This window comes from Pistacia vera, unplaced genomic scaffold, assembly GCF_008641045.1.
Source record: "Pistacia vera cultivar Batoury unplaced genomic scaffold, PisVer_v2 Contig842, whole genome shotgun sequence".
Classification (NCBI taxonomy): domain Eukaryota; kingdom Viridiplantae; phylum Streptophyta; class Magnoliopsida; order Sapindales; family Anacardiaceae; genus Pistacia; species Pistacia vera.
This window is the reverse complement of record NW_022196715.1, coordinates 217,415-237,776: the sequence shown is the minus strand read 5'-3', so window position 1 is coordinate 237,776 and position 20,362 is coordinate 217,415. Positions and strand designations below refer to the sequence as shown.

The 20,362-nt window shown below is 33.5% G+C and overlaps 2 protein-coding genes across 2 annotated transcripts; one reads left to right on the top strand and one right to left on the bottom strand.

The window, feature by feature from the left end:
* Positions 1-2,962: 2,962 nt before the first annotated feature.
* LOC116118404 (transcription factor bHLH84-like) lies at positions 2,963-4,355 on the top strand. Its single transcript, XM_031404387.1, has 4 exons — positions 2,963-3,535; positions 3,644-3,913; positions 4,009-4,140; positions 4,260-4,355. The coding sequence occupies exons 1-4, from the start codon at positions 2,963-2,965 to the stop codon at positions 4,353-4,355; spliced, it is 1,071 nt and encodes a 356-aa protein (XP_031260247.1).
* A 1,526-nt stretch (positions 4,356-5,881) lies between these two features.
* Positions 5,882-13,379, bottom strand: LOC116118407 (vacuolar-sorting receptor 3-like). Its single transcript, XM_031404391.1, has 12 exons — positions 12,890-13,379; positions 10,116-10,808; positions 9,905-9,993; positions 9,707-9,776; positions 9,544-9,627; positions 9,210-9,286; positions 9,014-9,095; positions 8,300-8,382; positions 8,135-8,201; positions 7,232-7,360; positions 7,016-7,125; positions 5,882-6,384 (listed from the first exon to the last, which is right to left on the bottom strand). The coding sequence occupies exons 1-12, from the start codon at positions 13,203-13,205 to the stop codon at positions 6,286-6,288; spliced, it is 1,899 nt and encodes a 632-aa protein (XP_031260251.1). The 5' UTR covers positions 13,206-13,379; the 3' UTR covers positions 5,882-6,285.
* Between the last annotated feature and the right edge of the window lie 6,983 nt (positions 13,380-20,362).

Sequence of the window (20,362 nt, the reverse complement as noted above, 5' to 3'; positions counted from 1 at the left end):
TATCTGTATCCATATGGGAAGCTTCCTTTGCTCTTTGTTTAAGAAAAAAATATGTTTTGTTTTAAGCGTAACTGGGGCGTTAAAGTCGCCGGAATCTTTGGAAGGACTTTGGGATGTGGCCATGGAATTGGACTAGTTCTTCACTGCTTTTTTCAGTTTATTAATAATCATTCATGGAGTTCTATTGCTTAATTATAACAACGAGTTTTCCGTTTTAGGGTTGACAAGGGTTTGATCCGAATCTTTGTTAATGTCAGTTTAATAAACTTTTACAGCTCAGTTCAGAAACTTTATTTTAATTTTGTACTAGGGTTTAAGCAAGCTGTGGTTTAAGAAATTGGCTCTGTTTCATGCATGGTTAATTCATTAATTAATTATTTGCCTCTTCAACTTCTAATTACTTACCATTACTTATATTAAACATTGAAAAATTAAATCTGAAATGGGATGGCTACTACTTTTAATAGTAGAAATACATAATCAACATTTTTATAATTGTATAATGAATATCTTTTTACTCTATAAACTACCATTTATCCTATGTTAATAAATCAACTTATATCACTTTAGATATTCTTCAAGTTGTAAAACTAATTAAATACCTTCTCAGTTGAAGTTGATTGAAGTTAAAAATTTATAATGAGATGGGCATCTTATTATTTAATTTATATATAACAATTAAGTGTTTAATAATAATAATAATAATGATAATTGATTTTATTGAAATATATGTTTGTACTTTTAAATGCCTTTAGAGAATGTGTAATTAAAATGTTATTAGTATTTTTATGATATATATTTTTAATGTCACATGTTAAGAACACAAATCGAAAATTAATTTCATTATATTAATGAATTATATATGAACAGTCAAATAGAAAAACAAAATACTTAATAATACATTGAAATAAGTAAAATTTTGTCTTTTTCTATATTTAACAAACATATCTTAATATTTTTTATTAATAATAAAACCAATAATCGAGATTTGGTAAATCAAGATTATTAATAAATTTGAATTTGCGTCAAGATGATTATTACATTAATTAGATATATAATTAAAATTTAATATAGCGGTTAAATCGATGAGGTTTGAACAATACAAGAATTTGAATGACGTTCATAATTTAGATCGGCATAATCATTCAATTAATTAGAAATACGATTAATATATATTCTTTTTATGAAAAAATTGTTTTGAATTAAGTAAAAACACTTCAAAAAATTTATTAGATTAATTAGATATGAATATTTTAATATATTTCAAGGGGTAGAGGAAGAACATTGGTGTTAGATGGTCAAATTTAAGGACATGTGTTTGTTAATATTAAATATAAGAATGATGAGAAAATATAAAATATAGATATAAATTTAGTAATAGATATAATAGATAGGTAGATTTAGTGAATAGAAAGTGTAGATTTGTAAAATGGTAGATATTATTGTTTTATGTTTACTAAATTTTGCGAATGATTGGGTTTGTAGATTTACAATGATTAGAAGTTATTTAAAATTATTTGTTTTCAAGGGATATAAATTCCAAGGAAACCACTCTCTTTCCTCTTCCTCTTTTCTGCTACCAACCTTAAAAAATTGGATTATCTCCAGATCCCCTTCAATTATTTGTCATCAACTTATATTAAATTATTTATCGAACTTGATAATTATTAAAAAAATAAAAAAACAAACAAAAACCTCCACCATCTTCTGGCACACAAAATAAATCAATTGTGCCAAAATTATCTTTGCTTTAGTTAATTATTGGATTCTGGTTAAATATTTTAGCATTGTGACTACAGAAAATGAGCATGTGTATAGTTGAACATGCCCTAATCCCCATCTTGAAATAACTTAACTATATATTTCATATAGAGCTGATGAATCATAATTTTGTGAATCCCTTTCCTGACATTTTTATTGCTTCATAGAAGTTAGAAACATTTCATAATCAGTGTAATTGGCCAGTTTCTCTTACCCGTTTGCATTGAATCCGAACTTTTATTTTACCCTGTACAAACTTTCACATAAAAAATATTACATATCAAATATGCAGGGTCGTTGCTATATCAGACTGTAGGAAATAATTTCTATTAATAGTTAGTTTGTATGCGTATATCATTACTTTGTTATAAACCGTCCAAAAATCCATTTCTGTTCCATGAACTTGGAAATTACGGTTGCAATAAGCTTAAAAATATACAAGAAATCTGGTTTCACCGTCCAATGAAAAATTTGATCAGAATTTTTAATAGATATGGATTCAGATTTGTGAAGTTTGAAGAAACACTTGTTAGGTAATGAAGAAGGGAGGAGACAAGTATCCAGTAACCAGATAATACTGTCTGATTCCATGTAGTATTTGAGAATGTCATACTCATCTCCACGATCTGGCCGTCCTTTTGTTAACATAAAAATTTTCATTTTCATACTGTTTAAACACAATTGTTTATGTTTAATTTATTTTAAGAAAAAACACCCCCACGTTCTCAAGATTGCCAGGTGTGATTCTCTTCCTCCCAAATCTCACTTTCAATTCAATGCTTTAGTTTTTTATCCCAACTAATCGCAGTTATATTTTTCAGCTTGAATCTTTAATTTATTCTTCGTTTTTGTCATTTAGTTAAGTCTCCAGGACGTTTGAGGCCACTCAAAAGGTTTCCTTATTTTATTTGTATTATTGAGTGAACTTGGTCTCTCTGAGTTGTACCGTGGCCCCATTAAGGATTTCCGAAAAAATTAGTTACAGGGTGTTGGGTCTTTCTGCATACTAATAATTGATAAATATGAAATGAGATATTGTTACACAAATGAAGTCAATGCTTTTGAGAACATTCTTCTCATTTGTTGGGTATAAATATGTCTCACAACCTTGTTTCCCATTCAAGCAATCTTCCGAATTTGAGAGCTTATTTCTCTTCTTTAAACACTACTTAAAAACATTTATCTCTAAAGGAAAAATAATATGGAGTCTTTGGGAACTATTGTAGAGGGAGAGTGGGGATCTCTAAGTGGAATGTCTACCAATGAGGAGGCTGATTTCATGGCCCAACTGCTCGGAAACTGTCAGTTTCCGAATGATTTAGATGGCAACACAAACTTCGGAAACGCGTTAGCGTTTTGGCCTGGCCATCATGAATCAACAATAAACTTGTCAGGTTTTAATGAAGGTTCTTGTTATTCTTTGGATGCTGGTAATAATAATACTAGTTCATATAGTTATAGTGGTGGTAGTAGTACTGTTCTTTTTCCAAGTTCATCCAGCCAGGAAAGCCACTATTTGAGTGATTCACATCCAATTTTGGTCACTAATAATACAAGTTCCATGTCAATGGATTTTTGTTTGGGGGATGCAAACAACACCACCTCTTACCTAATTGAAGGCGATGAATGTTTGAACCAAGAGATGAGCGATGGCAATAAGGAAAATCAGTCCAAAAATGAATCCGGGATGCAACTACCAGAGCCAGTTCCTGAAGAGAAAATCATCACCAACTCATCTGAGAACTCTAGGAAAAGATCTAGAAGCACAACTGATGTGAGTACAATATGAAACATTTGTTACCAATTTATTTTTATTTTTATTTTTATTTTTTTTTTTCTGGTTGAGGTAAAAGTTTTTACTGATTATAGTTTAACAATGTAGGCTCAAAAGAATAAGAAGATTTCCAGGCCGAGGAAAAACCAGAAGACTGTTTCACCAAGCAACAATGAACAGGAAGATAATAGTAAAGGTGGTCTTAACAGGCAGACCTCAAGCAGTTGCTGCTCGGACGACGATTCGAATGCCTCTCAGGAACTAAATGGAGGAGAGACTTCAAGTTTGAGCTCAAAAGAGAAGGCAGCTCTCAACCTCAATGGCAAAACTAGAGCCAGTAGGGGCTCAGCAACTGATCCTCAAAGCCTGTATGCAAGGGTAAGTATCTAATAATTATATCACTCAAAATTTTAATTTTACTGCGAATCAGTAGAAAGTTGATTGATTAACATTTTCCCTTCTCCTTCTTGCAGAAAAGAAGAGAAAGAATCAATGAGAGGCTCAGAATTTTACAGAACCTTGTTCCTAATGGAACAAAGGTTGACATTAGCACAATGCTTGAAGAAGCTGTCCAGTATGTGAAGTTTTTACAACTCCAAATTAAGGTAAGATCAATTGCAAAATAAGAATAAGATGTATGACATTTGTAATTAATTTGAACCTCTTAAAAAACATTGATTAATTGATTTAACTCTTGTGCTTGTTTCGGCTTCGATTTTTGCAGCTCTTAAGCTCTGACGATCTATGGATGTATGCTCCTATTGCTTACAATGGAATGAACATTGGACTTGATCATTTCAAAGTCACTGCACCTAGGTGAATGTGGAAGATAATTGAGGGCCATTCTTGAATTTTCTGTTAAATACAAATAGCAAGTTCATATATAATAAAACTTTTGCCATCATGTAATGAATTTATTTTTTACAAGTAATCATAATTTTCTCTCATCAAATTCATGAGAGTAATTTTTTATGAGAAATTCATAGGATATGTTCAATTCCATTGTTCATCGGCGGAATATAATAGAAATGTTTTTACCAATTCTTCTGCTTCTTCTTCTCTGAGAAAGTCTTCGACACAACACCAAGTACTAAATGTGTTATGGACTTGTTCAAACAGCTTTTATTTTCAGACAAATCAATGGATATGCAGTTTCCGATGTTTACAGCATTATTGTTCAAAGCAAAAACCTTGTTTGATGAATCTTCGAATTAGAAGTCTTGTTCAAAATAAATCTTAGAATTAATTTCAATCTACTCCCCTGGACTCAATGCAGACTAACATTTTGATCCACATATTGTTGATGTAGCAAATCAGTCCATTTCCAATCTCTCTTTTATGAAGTGTAAAATATCAATCTTCACGCATTTCGTCTTATCATATATTCTACAGGATTTATTGACAAGCTTACGCATTCATTGTGCCATAAACTCTAAACTCGGAATCAGCACTGCTTTTACAAACAATAATTTGCTTCTTGCGTTTCCAAGTCATAAGATTTTAGCTCCAACAAATGTACAAAACCTGATCTTCTATACTTATGGAACCTGCTCAATCACATTAGCATCCGTAAAGGCCTTCATTCGTTATTGTTCTTCCTTGTTGAAAAACAAACCTCTCCCTGGTGTTCTCTTTTAAGTGTTTTAAGATGTTATTCCCTTGTATCCCCCTTGCAACAAGTCTTACTTTGTATTCGAGTTTTCAGAAAATTCACTAGTTTCCGAGTGTTATTCTTCTCGTTGGCCTCATCTAAACAAAATTTGGGAATTTCTGTGCCAAAAAGGTTAGAGGCACATATATTAAACGTGGGAGACAATTTGTGTTATGAGTTATGACACAAACTTTGATATGGGATGAAGGGTACATGTAACAAGTTCATTTTCAAATATATATATTATATATAAATAAAGATCATGTAAATTGTTAGGGCTATATTGAAGGTTATGGATAGGATTATAAATTCCATATGTTTCTTTGGCATTGGGTTTTGAGTCATGACTCTGCATCAATGGTGAATGAGCATATTATGACTTATTTTCGAGTAGGGAAATATCCCAAAACCACACATTTGAATACCTTCTTCCATTATAATTATCAAATTTACAGATAACAACTTAACCCTAGTGACAGGTCATAATCAAGAGGAGAAGGAGAAATAATTATTCCATTCAAGTTACCCAATAAAAATATATACTTTGAATATCTTCCTATTATTAAAAGCAGGGAAAAAAATTTCTTAAAAGATAAATATTTAATCCCACAAGAAAGAATGACCAAGTAATATAGCCAATATCCAAACACCTTAATAGAAACAAACCAACAATATTATATTTAAACTCCAATAAGTACAAATAAAACAGTGATTTCTCTTTAAAATTAAAAATAAATAGTCAGTGAGAAAATGCTCATCCCCATCTAGAAGGCATAAAATGAATTTAGAGTTGTCATATAAATTAGGGGAAATAATAATCTTAAAGGGATGGGAACGGAAAATTCTTAAACGTTACAGCCAAATCCCTTATAATTTCTTTGCCCCAAATGCAATTCCTAATTCAACTCTTCAACATGTTACAATCCTAACAAACAACAGGACTACCTCTATTCTGCATTTCATTATTGTCCAATTCCAACATTTATATTACATAGACATTATATCCATGCTTCAAATAATTTTAGACTGTAACAAAGAATGACATCAAAACACATCCAGTCTGTATTGTCAGAATCCTTGAAAGATTCATGGTTCCTTTTCACGCGTGTTCATCGTTCACATGGTTTTGAACTTCAGCTTGACTGTCCAGAGGCATATACTGTGCCATTATGGCTCTGATCTCAGAATCCATGTATGACTGCCAAGGCAACAGAGAATGAGATAAAGAAAGATCAACAACCCGAAAGTGTGAAAATAACGTATTACAACTTTTCTTTTTCCTGTAAGAAACAAAATCATAATTTGCCTATCTATCAAACTGGCTGGCTCTTGTTTGAATAATCAGCCACATGCCCGAAATAGCAAATGAAGATAGAAGACCATATGACAAATATAGGCATACCAAAAAGCTATCTCTTCAGATGTTCAACCAAAGTATTTTATATATATATATATATACCAGGCATCCTAGTACAATAATGGATCGATAAGGTCAAATATAGGATAAAGTTAGGAGCCTCTATACCCTTTGACTAAGAATACAGAGATTCAAGCAGTTTTGAAATGTGTAAATCCTTCCTTGAATCTCTCAGTAACCTCCTTTAATGGAAAGTTTTTGACAACATGAGTTGCCTATTTGGGTCACACTATATCAGAAGTTAGAAAAACTTGCCCATATAATAATAAAAGCAATACTTCAAGGGGTTGTACACAATCAATATGGACAACCAACATAGGCAAAGCAGAGATATGCAACCAAGATTTAATTAAAGAATTATATCTAAGGAATGAAAATAGTATATATATATATATATATAGCCCAAACTTACCCTTAATCTATATTTATAAACGAGATATGCTCCGCCAGCAGCCATAGCCAAGCCAATTAGAATGACCCAAAAGGCAGTCCAAGCAGATTTAACTTCTGTAGCCCTCTTACCTGTCATTAACAAGGAGAGAACATCAAGAGAAGAACCATAGCAAAGCACAAACATATTTACAAGTAGGAAAGTATTGAAAAAGCAATCTTGGGTTGGCAAACTCACTTATGCAGGTATCATGGTCCCTGATATACAGAAGATCCCCACTACAAGTGCATTCGTAGCTCCCCCAGGTATTTTTGCAGCTACATTCAGGGCACTGACAAGCTTTCCTCTCTTTGCATTCATCAATATCTGTATGTACAGAGAAAATCTTTAGAGACAAACTTAGTCTGGTTCTTTGACTTGTCTTCAATAGTAAAGAAAAACTTTTAGTAGGAAGGAGCTAAGCCACATCTACTACATATTACTTTTTCCATATTCCAAAACTAGTTGCAAACCAAAATAACAATATATACATTACACTAAAAATACATGTACTCGGTCAATTACATTAAAAAAACAAACAGAATAATCCAGAATTTTCATGACTGTTGAAGCTTTCATTGGGCGTGTGATTGCACTCATTCCTAAGTGTCAATGCTAATGAACCCCATGTATAATGACCTAGGACCTAGGTCTAATCTCTTAACCCTTTTCTTCTTTTCAATCATCGAAAAGTTGCACCTAGAATCAATTTCCAATAGATCTGAAACCTATTCACATCAAACAATATAACTAAAAGTTATAATGCTGGATTTTAAGATGCTGCACCTGCACAGCAGAGATTTCCTGTTCTGCATCAAAGTTGACTATACACATGAAACATCAATGACCATTTTGTGTATGCAGCCATAATTGCCAAAAGTAAACTAGCATTATCACAGAGTTATGATTCCTTGTACTCATTACTTTTGATGCTGTTGAAAGAGTTGCACATAAGATGTTAAATTGTCTTTGTCCATTGTGAAAAGGACCTATGATTCTTCTCATGACATATACCACTAGTTCCCAGTAAAACAAATTTTACATTCAATTCATCTTGGCAAGAGCAAAATAAAATAAGATAATAATGGAAGTATCTCTCACCTATGCAGCTTTTGACACCATCACCTTTAAAACCTGGAGGACACTGGCATTTCCCACCCTCAGAATCCTGTTCAAAGAATCATGAATATGTGAACATGAATTCTGGTGGTGAGTACAAAAGTGTGTTGAGAGCAAATAAGAATTCGTAAAGAGAAAATCACTGACCAAACAGGCAGAGTAGGTGTGCCCATCCTTTGACTCATGCCAACAACCTCCATTATTTATCTTGCACTTTCCAGGACCACTAACTGTGAAAAAAAAAAAAAAAAGGAAAATTTACTGCTTAAATTATAATATAGCACTATTAAGTGTCTGAAATTACTTATCCAAGAAAAAAAAAAGTGTCTGAAATTACTTATCCAAGAAAAAAAAAGTGTCTGAAATTACAACTCAAAAAATTCAAACATCTGACCTGAAGCAAAAATTCAAAATTTATGATACCTTGCTTTGTTCTGGCCCATAAGTAGAGATTATGGTTTTTTGTGAATCTTGATAAATGCACATAAAACGGCTCAGCCTGAGGTCAACAATATCTACACATCTCAACCTAGGTGATACATGGAAAAACTTAAACTGCCTGATCTGTGTTGGGATAGGTTTAGTCTGCCAAATTCCAACTATCCCCTTCCGAAAAAAAAGCCTTGCATGGCCCCAGCATTGTATCCCAAATACTATTTTATTTTGAGAAACTTATAATTTTCTTTTCTTTCTTGTTTTTTCTTTTCCTATAAATACTTGGTAAGCAACTCACATTCTTTGCAAATATCCTATATTCTTTGTATACCAAATATTCAGAATAATATTACACAGAAAAAGTAAATAATTCATCTCTTAATTAAACTTACACAAATATAGAGACTACATTTACAACAATCTCACCTTCACAGTGGCTGTAACCATCTCCTTTGAACTGCACACCATCAACCAGGGGGCATTCACATACTCTCCCACGGAATGTATCCTGTTAGAAGCATAAACAACTCAATAACTCAGCTAAATAAATAAACAAAAAAATCAATTGAAATAAATATGAAACAAAACAATAACCTGCCTAACCAAACGATTACATCCATACCTTGCAGGCTGTGATGTTGGCTTCTTTATCTTGCCAGCAACCCCCATTATTATCCAAGCACTCATTTGTCTCTACATCTGCCACCGAAAAAAGTTTACTCATGAACTCATGTTCAAAACAAACAAATCTCCAAGAGTTAAACCATACCCAGTGAAGGTTCCAACTCCCACCAAAGGGTCCTGAATATGTTCTAACCTCTCCAATTTCAAGATTCAATTAGCACACTTGAGGTAAAAAGCTTTGAGACATCAATAGTTGCACCAGAAAACTATATATGACCCAACAAGTGTAACACATTTTCCTTAATTAGTATCAGACTAAAATTTAAACTTACCACCACTCAAACAAACAGCTGGTTCAGTTGTTTCCTCAAAACCAGCACAGATGGCCCTCAAGACAGCACCTTTCTCCAACTTTCCTGCAAGAAGCAGCACATACTTCAGTAAAGGGAAAAAGTCCAAGTTTTTTATCTACAAAATATAACATCACATGCAGACCTCGATATTGACGATTGTTGACAACAAGGGTTGGCAGTATGGTTACATCACCCCTTGATCCTTTACCAACCTACAGAAAGTGCTCTTGTCAAAGAGATTATGTATAACTGAGCTAAGAACACCAATTTTGAAACAGAAAGGGAAATATATCAAGATGTACTAAAATTTAATAACAGTACAAAATAAGAGGACAATTACCTGGGCATCTTGCTCTTCTTTCAGAACAGGATTATCAGCATCTGCCTCTGGGTCTCCCATGCACTTTTCAATCTTTTTACTATCAAGCCCTGTTGAGACATCAAATGAACATCTAAATATCATTTGTCATCAAAGAACAGCATCCTCTTCTCCATGAGGCCATAAATGGCCTCTAAACTAAGAATCAGAAGATAAATGATAAATTATTTACCTAGAGATTTAATTACACCATCAGCACATTCCTTATTATATTTTTTATCCTTCATAGGACATCTGATTTGAAAATCAGTTACATAGTCCCACCACACCCAGGGCTTCTTGGACTCATTTGCCACTCTATACACACATAGTTGCCTTAAGTTCTCAAGAACAACATCTTTTCCTTCATAGCCAGAACTGAAGTCTTGCTCAGGATCAGGAGCACAGTATCTTCCATGATTGATGCACTGCGACTTGCACTGTCTACTCAAAGTGAATGTCTGAGGACAATACCAAGTTATATAATGGGGTGTGAAAAGAGTGTAGCCACCTTTCTCAAGTATCTGTGCTGGACCCCTAAAATCCTTTATAAATGCCATCAACATGTCACATTTAACTCCACATTCATCATTGCTGTTGGTCCACAACTCATACTCCACACGGTCATCAGGGTGTGGAACAGCTTCTCTCCAATCAAGATTCACGTTTACCATTTCTCCATCACTGAGTGCTTTCTTTAATTTTTCACCAAAGCTTTTATCAATAAGTGCAGATGGTATAGTTATATTCTCAATATATGTTGTGGATGAAATATCCTCTGCAGGTGTGTCCATGGTTATTAATGCTTCCTCAACATCATCTGCAACAAGTACGGCAGAAGCACCGGCTTCCTGGGCATTCCAAACCTTCAAAGCAAAGTAGCAATCTGGAAAGAAACACAAAACATTAAATGTCATTTCTACAATTAAAGCTAGCAGAAAACATAATCCAAGACTCAAATTTGAAGGAAGATTTTTTTTTTTTTTTTTCCTTTCAAATGAAAAACAAAAAATAAAATACTTTGACGTAGGACAGGGAGAAAAGATATAGATCAAAGAAGATTGGAGAGAGAAACAGTAAGCAAAGAGCAAACATTTAAGAGAAGCAAATAGAAGAATAGAGATTAAAATAAAAATTAAAGTGAATAGGGATAGAAGGAAGAAAAAATTTAGAAGAACAAAAAGAAAAATTAAGGGGAACACAATCATTCATCATATTATTTTTTCCAGGTCTACATCCAAAGAAAAAATGATTGGCTTATTTATAATAGACAAGTCCTTAACAAAACAAGAAGCAATGAATCTACTTTTAAAAAGTCATTTAAATTCTACTCAAATAGGAAAACCTAATTTAGGAAAGTTAAATCTTAATCAAGTAACAGATCCGACTTAAACAAGTAATATCTCTATATTCCTAAAATAATAAAAACTTCAATTGTTGATTCTACATCACATTCATTCCAACACAAACCAGCATTTCATAGTCAAAAAGTTTAAGAGAATAATTGTCAGAGATGGAGAATAGCTTATAAAAGAAGCACATTCAAGAATTCATATCAAGCAGATAGAGAACTATATCCAACATCAAAATAAAATATGGGCGACAAGAAACCTAGTGTTTGGTTAAAGAATAATAATGTGCGTATCCGCTGTCAAGAAGGTTGACGATGCCAGTTTAACAAAAAGGAACAGGTTTGCATCAATTCAGGCTAGGAAGTATCTTCACATTGAATTCCAGCTTCCAACTTTTCTATAGAGGTTTCAAGTCATTGGCTAATTTTCATAATAAAAGGATATCAAGTAAGTTCTTTTAAATCTCCATCACCTATGAATGCATTCTTATATCAAAGGGGTTCAGTCTGGGGGTAAAATTAATACAAGGAATACTTTACCCCACATCCACATAACTATAACTATTCACAGCATTTGGCCCCAATAATTGAAACCATATCATAATATCATCAAGTATGAATAAGATAACACTCAAGCCTATAAGTAGAATCATTTCCAATGCCTGAACAAGATATAATATTTCAGTTCTGTTGGATACCTAAGAAAGATATTTCACGTTATAAGGCCAGCTTCTCCCACCATAACACGAAAAAAAAGCCACGAATAAACATAGCTCAAATGTTCTTTGGACTTTCATAGCTCATTCGGAAAGAGTCATAGTCACTCAACAAAATGAAAACCTAGAATTTTGAATGCAAATGTGGTTGGTTCCAAAAAAAAAAAACGTATAATCTGTATCTAGTGCAATACCAAAGAAGATTAACTCAATCAATCCCAGAAAACCAATTAAACATCATAATTCCGATCAGATTTTCCCAATTAAAAAAAAAAAAAAAAAAAAAAAAAAAAAAAAAAAAAAAAACACAACACTTCAATCAACATAAGAAACTACTTAAACCTCAAATAAATGCCATAATTCCGAAAGAATTTTTTAATCCATAAGAAAATATACATGCCAATAACAGAGAAGAATAAAAACACAATAAACTGCACTTGATTTGGGTAAAAAGAACTCTATATGTCAAAGAGAACAGAACCATCAAAACCTAATGTTATACAAAGCAAATTACTAAACAAACCACAAAACGATTATCTGTGATATGATTAAACCAAGCAAGCAAAATGCCATATTAAAGAATATCTCTTAATAATAAAATAACAATTAAAAAAAAATAAAAAAACCTAAAAGACTTCCCAATTAATTACCAAAAAACAAAAAAAAACCTAAAATCTCAGCAAAGCAACCAGATTAAACCAAATTTACTTCAAAAGACTACCTCCCAAATGACTAAAACAAGCTTAAAATAATCAAAATAATAACAAAAACCACAGTATTAAAACTTTACCTCATAAATCAACCAAAAAACAAACCAACAAATTTAATTTAAATAATCAAAAGGGCACATAAACAAATCATCAAATCAACCAAAAAAAAAAATCTGAAAAGCCAAGATACCTCCACGATCGACCAAAACAAAATTGGGCAAAGCACCAGGCTTGGATTCAAACTTAATCCTGAACTGATCAAACCCTTTACAACCCTTCTGGTTCTCCTTGGGATACACCACAGTCCCAGCCATGCTTCCCCCATATTGTGGAATCCCGAAATTCCCAATCGCACTGTCATGCGACCCTTTAATCTTCTCCGGCGATGTCACCATCAAGCTGTTCTTCTCCACCACGAACCGGGCCAGTGAATTGGGCGCATAACTTATGCACAGAAATAGAAACCCAAAAAGACACAGATTCCAAGTGGGTTTTCGAATCACCATTTCTTTGTGGGGGTTATGAATGTGATTTTTGAATTTTTGGATGAATCAAGTGGATTAAAACATCAAATGGGTCAGAATAGAAATCTTAGTTGTTGGGCGTTGGGCGTTGGTGTTTTTGGGAGTAGAATCTGTTTTGTTTGTTAAATTTTGATGATGATAAGAAGTAGAAACTGGAAAGAGCGTGACTTTGGGTTTATGCTAAATCAAAACAAAAACACTACTATTACTAAAGAGCAAAAACCTTTTCCCACCCAAGGTTTGAATTAATTACTTGGCCAGCCGAAATGTTTCAAAATATCACTTTCCCACCCAAAGTTATATTTTGTTTACTATCCAGAATATACTTATCGATTCAGCGGCCAATGGAGAGAAAACTTGGTCCAACCTATTGGTACTTTTGAAGAGGGGATATCATGAGTCTTTGGTGGTGGCAAGTTGGATTTAGGCAATTGAGATTGGTCAAAATTTGATTTCAAAAGGGTAGTTGCATGTTATACAAATCACTCATTTCCAATGATTGATGGGGTTGATGGGAGCAAAATTTGAAAGGTTTGGGTGAGTGATGATCAAAGAATATAATGGTGGTAGCGTGGGATTACAAAGATGCCAGAATCAGCTGGTGATTGGTCAGAATATAAACTTTAGATAGGTAAGTGGTATTTTGAAACTCTTTAGATGAGATTAAGGCAAACCTTTGGTGGGAAAAAGATCATTTACTCATTACTATATACTCTAATCTAATTTATACTTTAATAAGTATCAACGTCTGCAATTTTATTTTATTTCTTATTGGGAGTGGGAATTATAAACTTTGATAAGAAAGTGGTATTTTGAAACATTTTAAGTGGGAAAGTGTCATTAAGACAAACCTTGGGAGGGAAAAAGATCGTTTACTCATTACTGTATACTTCAATTAATTTATACTTTAATAATACTATAAGAGTATCAACGTCTGCAATTTTATTTTATTCCTTATTGGGAGTGGGAACATAGACGGACGACTTTGTCGTCCTTAGAGGTGGAAAAGTAACCCGCCCGGCCTGACCCGCAGCGGGTTACTTCTTTTGGCGGGTTGGTTCTAACCTACCCACCAACAAAGGCAGGCCAGGTTAGGCTCGCCATTTTTGGGGTAATGGCTGGCCCAACCCGGCCCACCAACCCTAACCCGCCAGGTTAAGCTGCAGGTCGGGCTGGGTTAACCCTATATTTTGATTTTTTTTTTTTTATTTAGTTAACTTTTCAAATAAATAATTAATGATTTATAAATGAATAAATTGTTTTTAGTTAACTTTTCAAATATCAATAATTCAATTAAATTAAGTTTTTTTTTAATTAACATTTCAAATATTAATTCAATTTTAATACAATAAAATTGTAATATAAGAAAAATTAGATTCATTCATTCGATTGATGAAACTTTAGCATAAGAATGAATTATATTTTATACAAGACATGGAAATTTAAGAATAAGACTTCAATATTTAATTTTTTTATATTTTACGTACCATAAAAAATAATAATAACAATGTGTCAAATATTATGAAGTTTTATACATTTTAATATTTATGATTTAGAAGTATAGTTTAATATTAATGTGTAAAATTATTTGTAAGAGTTCAATGATAATAGTTTAATTAAAAGAATTAAAAAAAAATGGGAGAAACTTGAAAAAAATAATTTATTTTTTATTTTTTTAATTTTTTTTGGGCCAACCCGACGGGTTGGCTATTGTAAACAAATAGCAACCCGCCAACCTGGCAGGTTGCCATATAGCAACCCGACCCGCCCAAGGGGTTGCATGCGGGTTGGGTTCAACCGGACCGCCTAATGCGGGCCGGGTTAGGGTTGACCCGCCTAACCCGGCCCATTTGTTCCACCTCTAGTCCTTATCAGACATTGCAACTTCATTTTAAGAGTAATTGTATTTCTTCTCTAATATTTAAAGTAACCACAAAGAATACTCTAAATTTTTATAAATACACAAAATCGTCCTTTTATTGTCTAAAGTAGTGTTTTAAAACCTAGCCCAACCTTTCAACCGGGACCTAGAGCCTTCACCGATTTGAATTACAAGTTTTCATATTCACTGAAAACCCTAGAAATTAGGACATCAATCCGTGAACAATTGAAGGTTGGAATGTTAAGGCTTTTAAAAAGAAATTGCCGATGATTGCAATGGTGGCAATTGCGTTAATTTTCGGTGAGTGAATCGACCGGAAATCGAAAAACAATGTCGTCAAAAAAAGCCTGTTATCGTCGGTGATTGGGGCGACTAACGAGGAAGGGTGAGATAAGTTTTGGTCAAGAGGCTAGGGAGAGTGTTTTCGTGATGAAGGAGAGTGTTGTTGTTGCCGAAAGTAGGCCTTACTCGGCGACACCAACAGTGGTGTTTGAGGTGTTTTTGCAAGATTTCAAACCTATAGGGACTTACATAATTTTTAGGGGTATTTTCGTTAGATTTCAAACTTTTGGACACCAGTTTGACCCGCCAGCCAAACTGGTTAAATCGGTCAACTCGAGACCCGATCACTTTGCTGGGTTTCACCACAGGTTGGGTTTTAAAACATTGGTCTAAAGGTAAAAACATTTTTTTTTTTTTTTTTTTATGATCAGGAGTATTCATGCTTATCGAACTTGGAGGACTTTATAAACTATCCAAATATCTTTTTATTATTATTTTTTTTTTTTATGACTAGGGGTGCTCGGGCTAGTTTGCGTGTACCTCAACTAATTCCCCGAGACCCTAAAACTTCCTGTTGAGTAAAAGCTCAAATGATCACCCTTATTAGTAGCAGCGAGGACTCAAATTCGAGACTCAAACAAATCAAACATGAGAGACCATGTAAACTTAGATTCTTCTTTGCTCTTTTACTATTAAGCCATTCAATAGTAGTTAAACAAATGCCAACATGTATTAGGGTTATTTGAGTCATTTTGGCATTTTAAAATGTGCTTAAAAAAACCTTAAAGGGAATTATTGGAATTATCTCAGACATCAAAGGAGAAAAAAATTATCAGTTCTTGTTAAAAGGAAGGGTTTTTTTTTTTTTTTTTTTTTTTTTTTTTATTTTAAAGAAAAATATTTAAATAAACAATTTAGGGTAGTTTAATGAATACTACAAGTTTAGTTTTTAATGAATTTTAACATTTTGAAAATGGTTTTTGGCATACTATAAATCGATGAAGTTGTCTTATATTTTAAATTCATTTTTTCTACATGTGATTTCAAAATTAAATTAACAGTCTCTTATATCGAAAGGTCTGTTTGGTTTGTTATTTTGGATAGGATTTTGAAAATAATATTGGATAGTTGAATAGGGTGATTATTACGAGGTAAAATTTAAAAATTAACCAAAAAAACTCCTAGGTTTGCTAATTTAACTAAACACCCCAATATATAAAAATTTTATAAAATGACAAAAACACCCCCACCCACCCACAGCGGCCAGAATCTGGTCAAAATCTAGCGTTACAACGCAGATCAGTCGAATCTGGCCAGACATGCGTCGATCTGGCCTTTTCCAGCCAAATCTGATCGTCAACGACCGGAAAAGGCCAAATTTGGCCGTGAGCGATGGCCAAAGATATGACCGTCGTTGTCGGTCAACGATATCCATATTTTGTGGATCTGGCCAGAAAAGGCTAAATCGTCGAATTACCGGCCAGTTCTGGCCGTTTGTAGGTCGTTGTGACAGATTCCAGCTACCACCGATGGTGGTTGCCGGAATCTAGCAACTATGGGTAGGTGGGGGTGTTTTTGTTAATTTTTAAACTTTTTTCTGGAGGTGTTTAATGAAATTAATAAACTTAAGGGGTCTAAAAGTAATTAAAAAATATAATAGTATTTCCTAAATAATTAAACAAACGGTTATTTTGGGAATAGGGTATGAAATAATAAACCAAACGCACCCGAAAATATTTCTAACTAGTCTTTAAAGGAGCAATTAAGACTTGAGAGAAGTTTCTAAGTAATTAAAAAAGCTTTGATATAAATTATGATAAATTTTGAAACTATAGGGATTTAAACGTAAGAGAAAGATAGATGTGGACAGTGGAAATATTGTAATGAGTAAACGGCATATTCCCACCCAAGGTTTGAGGAAATCCGAGTTAGTACCATTGGTTCCATTTATTCCAGATTCCCACCCTTAAAGTGACGGAAAAACGTTTGATGTAACGGTAAAGGGGTAAATTGGTCATTTTACATGGGTGGCGCACGTTAGCAGACCACCGTCTCTAACAGTCCTCCAATGCAAATTAGCAGCCGTCGTTCCTGACGTTTTTCGCTCTTTTCTGGCGATTCTTCCACCCAAAATGACCCCTGTCACCACCATTTGAACCCCTATCCTCCCCTCTATAAAACCATACCATTCACAACCCCTCATCACTCGCCGATCGCCAGCCACGGCAACGAAAAAGGGCCAATGAACACGAACTCTCGGCCGGCAAATGACGATGAAATGGTTGCTGGGGACATAGGGATTTCATTGATTTGGAGACGGTGGTCGCATTGGTGGTGTCCAATTGGATTTTCACCGTCAGAATTGACTGGAATCCAGTGAAGAACACTAAAACCTTAAGTCTAACGGTGCCGGCGATTGGAGGGGCAAATGAGTCAGGAACCAGAGGGGTTTTAGACGAAGACCTACGTGGAAGGTGATGGAGGTGACTAGGGGGTTTGACGTCGTCTGAAATAGCCCAGATCGAGCTGTTTCTGACGAGGGTGTATAGTGATCGAGGGTGTTTTTGATATAATTTGAAAATAAAACGGTAAGTTTTGTAATTCTACTAATTTAGGAGTTAAAACGTAATTTATTAATTTAGAGTTAAGGGCATTATGGTAATTGCACCCTCTAAATCCTAAAGATTCATAACACTGTTACTTTAAGGGTGTGAATCTAGAATAAATAGAACTAATGGTACTAACTTATGATTTCGTCAAACTTTGGGTGGGAATATGTCGTTTACTCATATTGTAATCTTAGAGAGTAGAACAAGAGGTCAACGTTTTGGTAGCCACCTTTATGTGATTCGGTTGAAACTACCTAAACTATTTCTTTCTGACTGTTTGCTTCTCTTCCTAATTTACATATATTTTATTAATTGTTCTCGCTAAAACCTTTTTTAATTATCAAAAACTTTTTCTAAACTTCGGACAAGTTTCTCGAAACGTTCTTTTTTTTTTTTTTTTAAACAATTAAGTAGAATTTCAGTTTTATTATTTTAACAAATTATCAAGTTAGTGATTAATAATTAATATAAAAGTTTAGATGAATAGTCTAATTATTTATTTTGCATATTTAAAATTACTTTCCAAATTCTTCTATTTTTTTTTAATAATCGGGGATGTTTGGACCAGTCTATGCACATCTTAACTAATCATTCGGAATCTTGAAGTTAATGAGCGAATAAACCTCCAGTAATAGTGATCACTCTTATTAGGAGCCCAAGTTGATTGAATTCAAAGCCTTTTGAGTAATATATTTAAAGTCTTAGTTGATCATTCAGTCACCCAATAATAGTTGATTCTTCCAATTTTTATTATCCGTTTCTTAAATATTATAGGATAGTAATTAAATAAAAATATAGAAACATTCAAGAAATGGTATAGTTATAAAAACGGAGTAATGGTCAAGTGGATGTTAATTTTTTATTGGTTAAAAAATCAACAAAACCATATTGTACGTCTGTTTTGAGTCCAAGTATTTTATGCTTCTTAAGAGACTTTGACCATCAAGTCATTCTTTCACTATCTAGGGCTGCGTTTGGTTCAAAATTTAGGGGTTTTGGGAAAAGTTTTTTGAAAGAAGTTAAAAAAAAGTTGAATTGGGCGGGTATTACGAGGTAAAATTTATAAATTAATAAAATCTCCTTTATGTTTGTCTTTTTACAAAATACCCCCTATAATAAAACATTAAAAGTTAACAAAAATACCCCTAACCCACCCTCAAACACCCCCAGCCGGCGACCACCACCGGAGGTGGCCGGAGTCGCCGTATGGGCGCATGACCGGTTGGATCTTGCCGGTCATGCGTCGCTATGGCCTTTTCCNAGTAATCACAACAATAATACCCAAAGGTTGCAATTACATAATTTTGCCATAAATTTATATAAGGTTGAAATTAACTGTGGCATGATGCACTGCTGCACTAATTAATATGCTAACCATCACCATGGTGTTGATTAATGACATCTGTGAAAGCTATATATATGAAGGCATGTAACCGTATCAAATTTCATATCGAATATGCTTTTCACTCATATATTTTTCTTGAAAAAAAAGGAATTGCTCTACTTCCAATTTGTTTCAATTATTGGGTTGCCTTCCTCCCTACCTCACAGCTCATACACAACAAATATATGGTGGCTGGAATCCAGGTGTGAGGTCGTACTTGGGTTCTCAGCAGCCATGGCCTCTATTTATTACTTTAATTTACTTGAATAAACTTTAGAATCTTGATTTATAACTGACTTTATCAATTATCATGTATAAGGTGGTCCTATATATGAAAACATATTTATACACTGAATGACAACTGACTGCTGACTTAACTTTGAATATTCAAAAAAGCAGCCTAATTGCAATTTGCATGCTCTTTCTATATATCTCAGTTTTGAGATTGCAATTGCAGATAAGATAACTTACTTCTAAATATCAAATAAAACCACATCCACTTGGTTGCTTCTAGCTATCAACAACTTGAACCCAGGAGAATATGCTTCCAGTTTCACACTAAAACTTAAACCAAGGATTAACAATTTTTAATAATTTAGGAAAAAAAAATATGCATGTATATATTTAGCTATTACTTGAATTGAATATTATGAAAATATTTATTACTGAATCATTTAAACATTGCTGAAAATACAGAGCATCTTTCCACAGTAAATTAATAATGTTTACAGCATGTTGAAGTATGAAAAGTTTCAGGCCACAATCACTAAAAAAAACAAAGGCTTCTGAATATGGGGAGATGGTTGCTCCAGCAGTAGTAGAAAGAATTGGGCCAGTTTCCATTGAGAAAGAGAAAGACATACAAGGCCGCAAGTAATGAAGGGTCCCGTCCCGTCTGCCAATAAAATTGGCAGGTTAGATGTAGTCAATGAAATTAAGAGGGGCCCAACTATTTATATGTAGGACGCCCTATTCCCACCCT

Bases quoted from the DNA above. Each gene is read 5' to 3' on its own strand.
- LOC116118407 (XM_031404391.1), bottom strand. From the start codon at position 13,205: ATGGTGATTCGAAAACCCACTTGGAATCTGTGTCTTTTTGGGTTTCTA. The intron at 9,628-9,706 runs GTCTGCATGTGA...TGCTTCTTGCAG, and splicing joins CAACAATCGTCAATATCGAG to GAAAGTTGGAGAAAGGTGCT. The intron at 7,126-7,231 runs GTGAGTTTGCCA...TGTTAATGACAG, and splicing joins GGACCATGATACCTGCATAA to GTAAGAGGGCTACAGAAGTT.
- LOC116118404 (XM_031404387.1), top strand. From the start codon at position 2,963: ATGGAGTCTTTGGGAACTATTGTAGAGGGAGAGTGGGGATCTCTAAGT. The intron at 3,536-3,643 runs GTGAGTACAATA...TTAACAATGTAG, and splicing joins GATCTAGAAGCACAACTGAT to GCTCAAAAGAATAAGAAGAT. The intron at 4,141-4,259 runs GTAAGATCAATT...CGATTTTTGCAG, and splicing joins TTTTACAACTCCAAATTAAG to CTCTTAAGCTCTGACGATCT.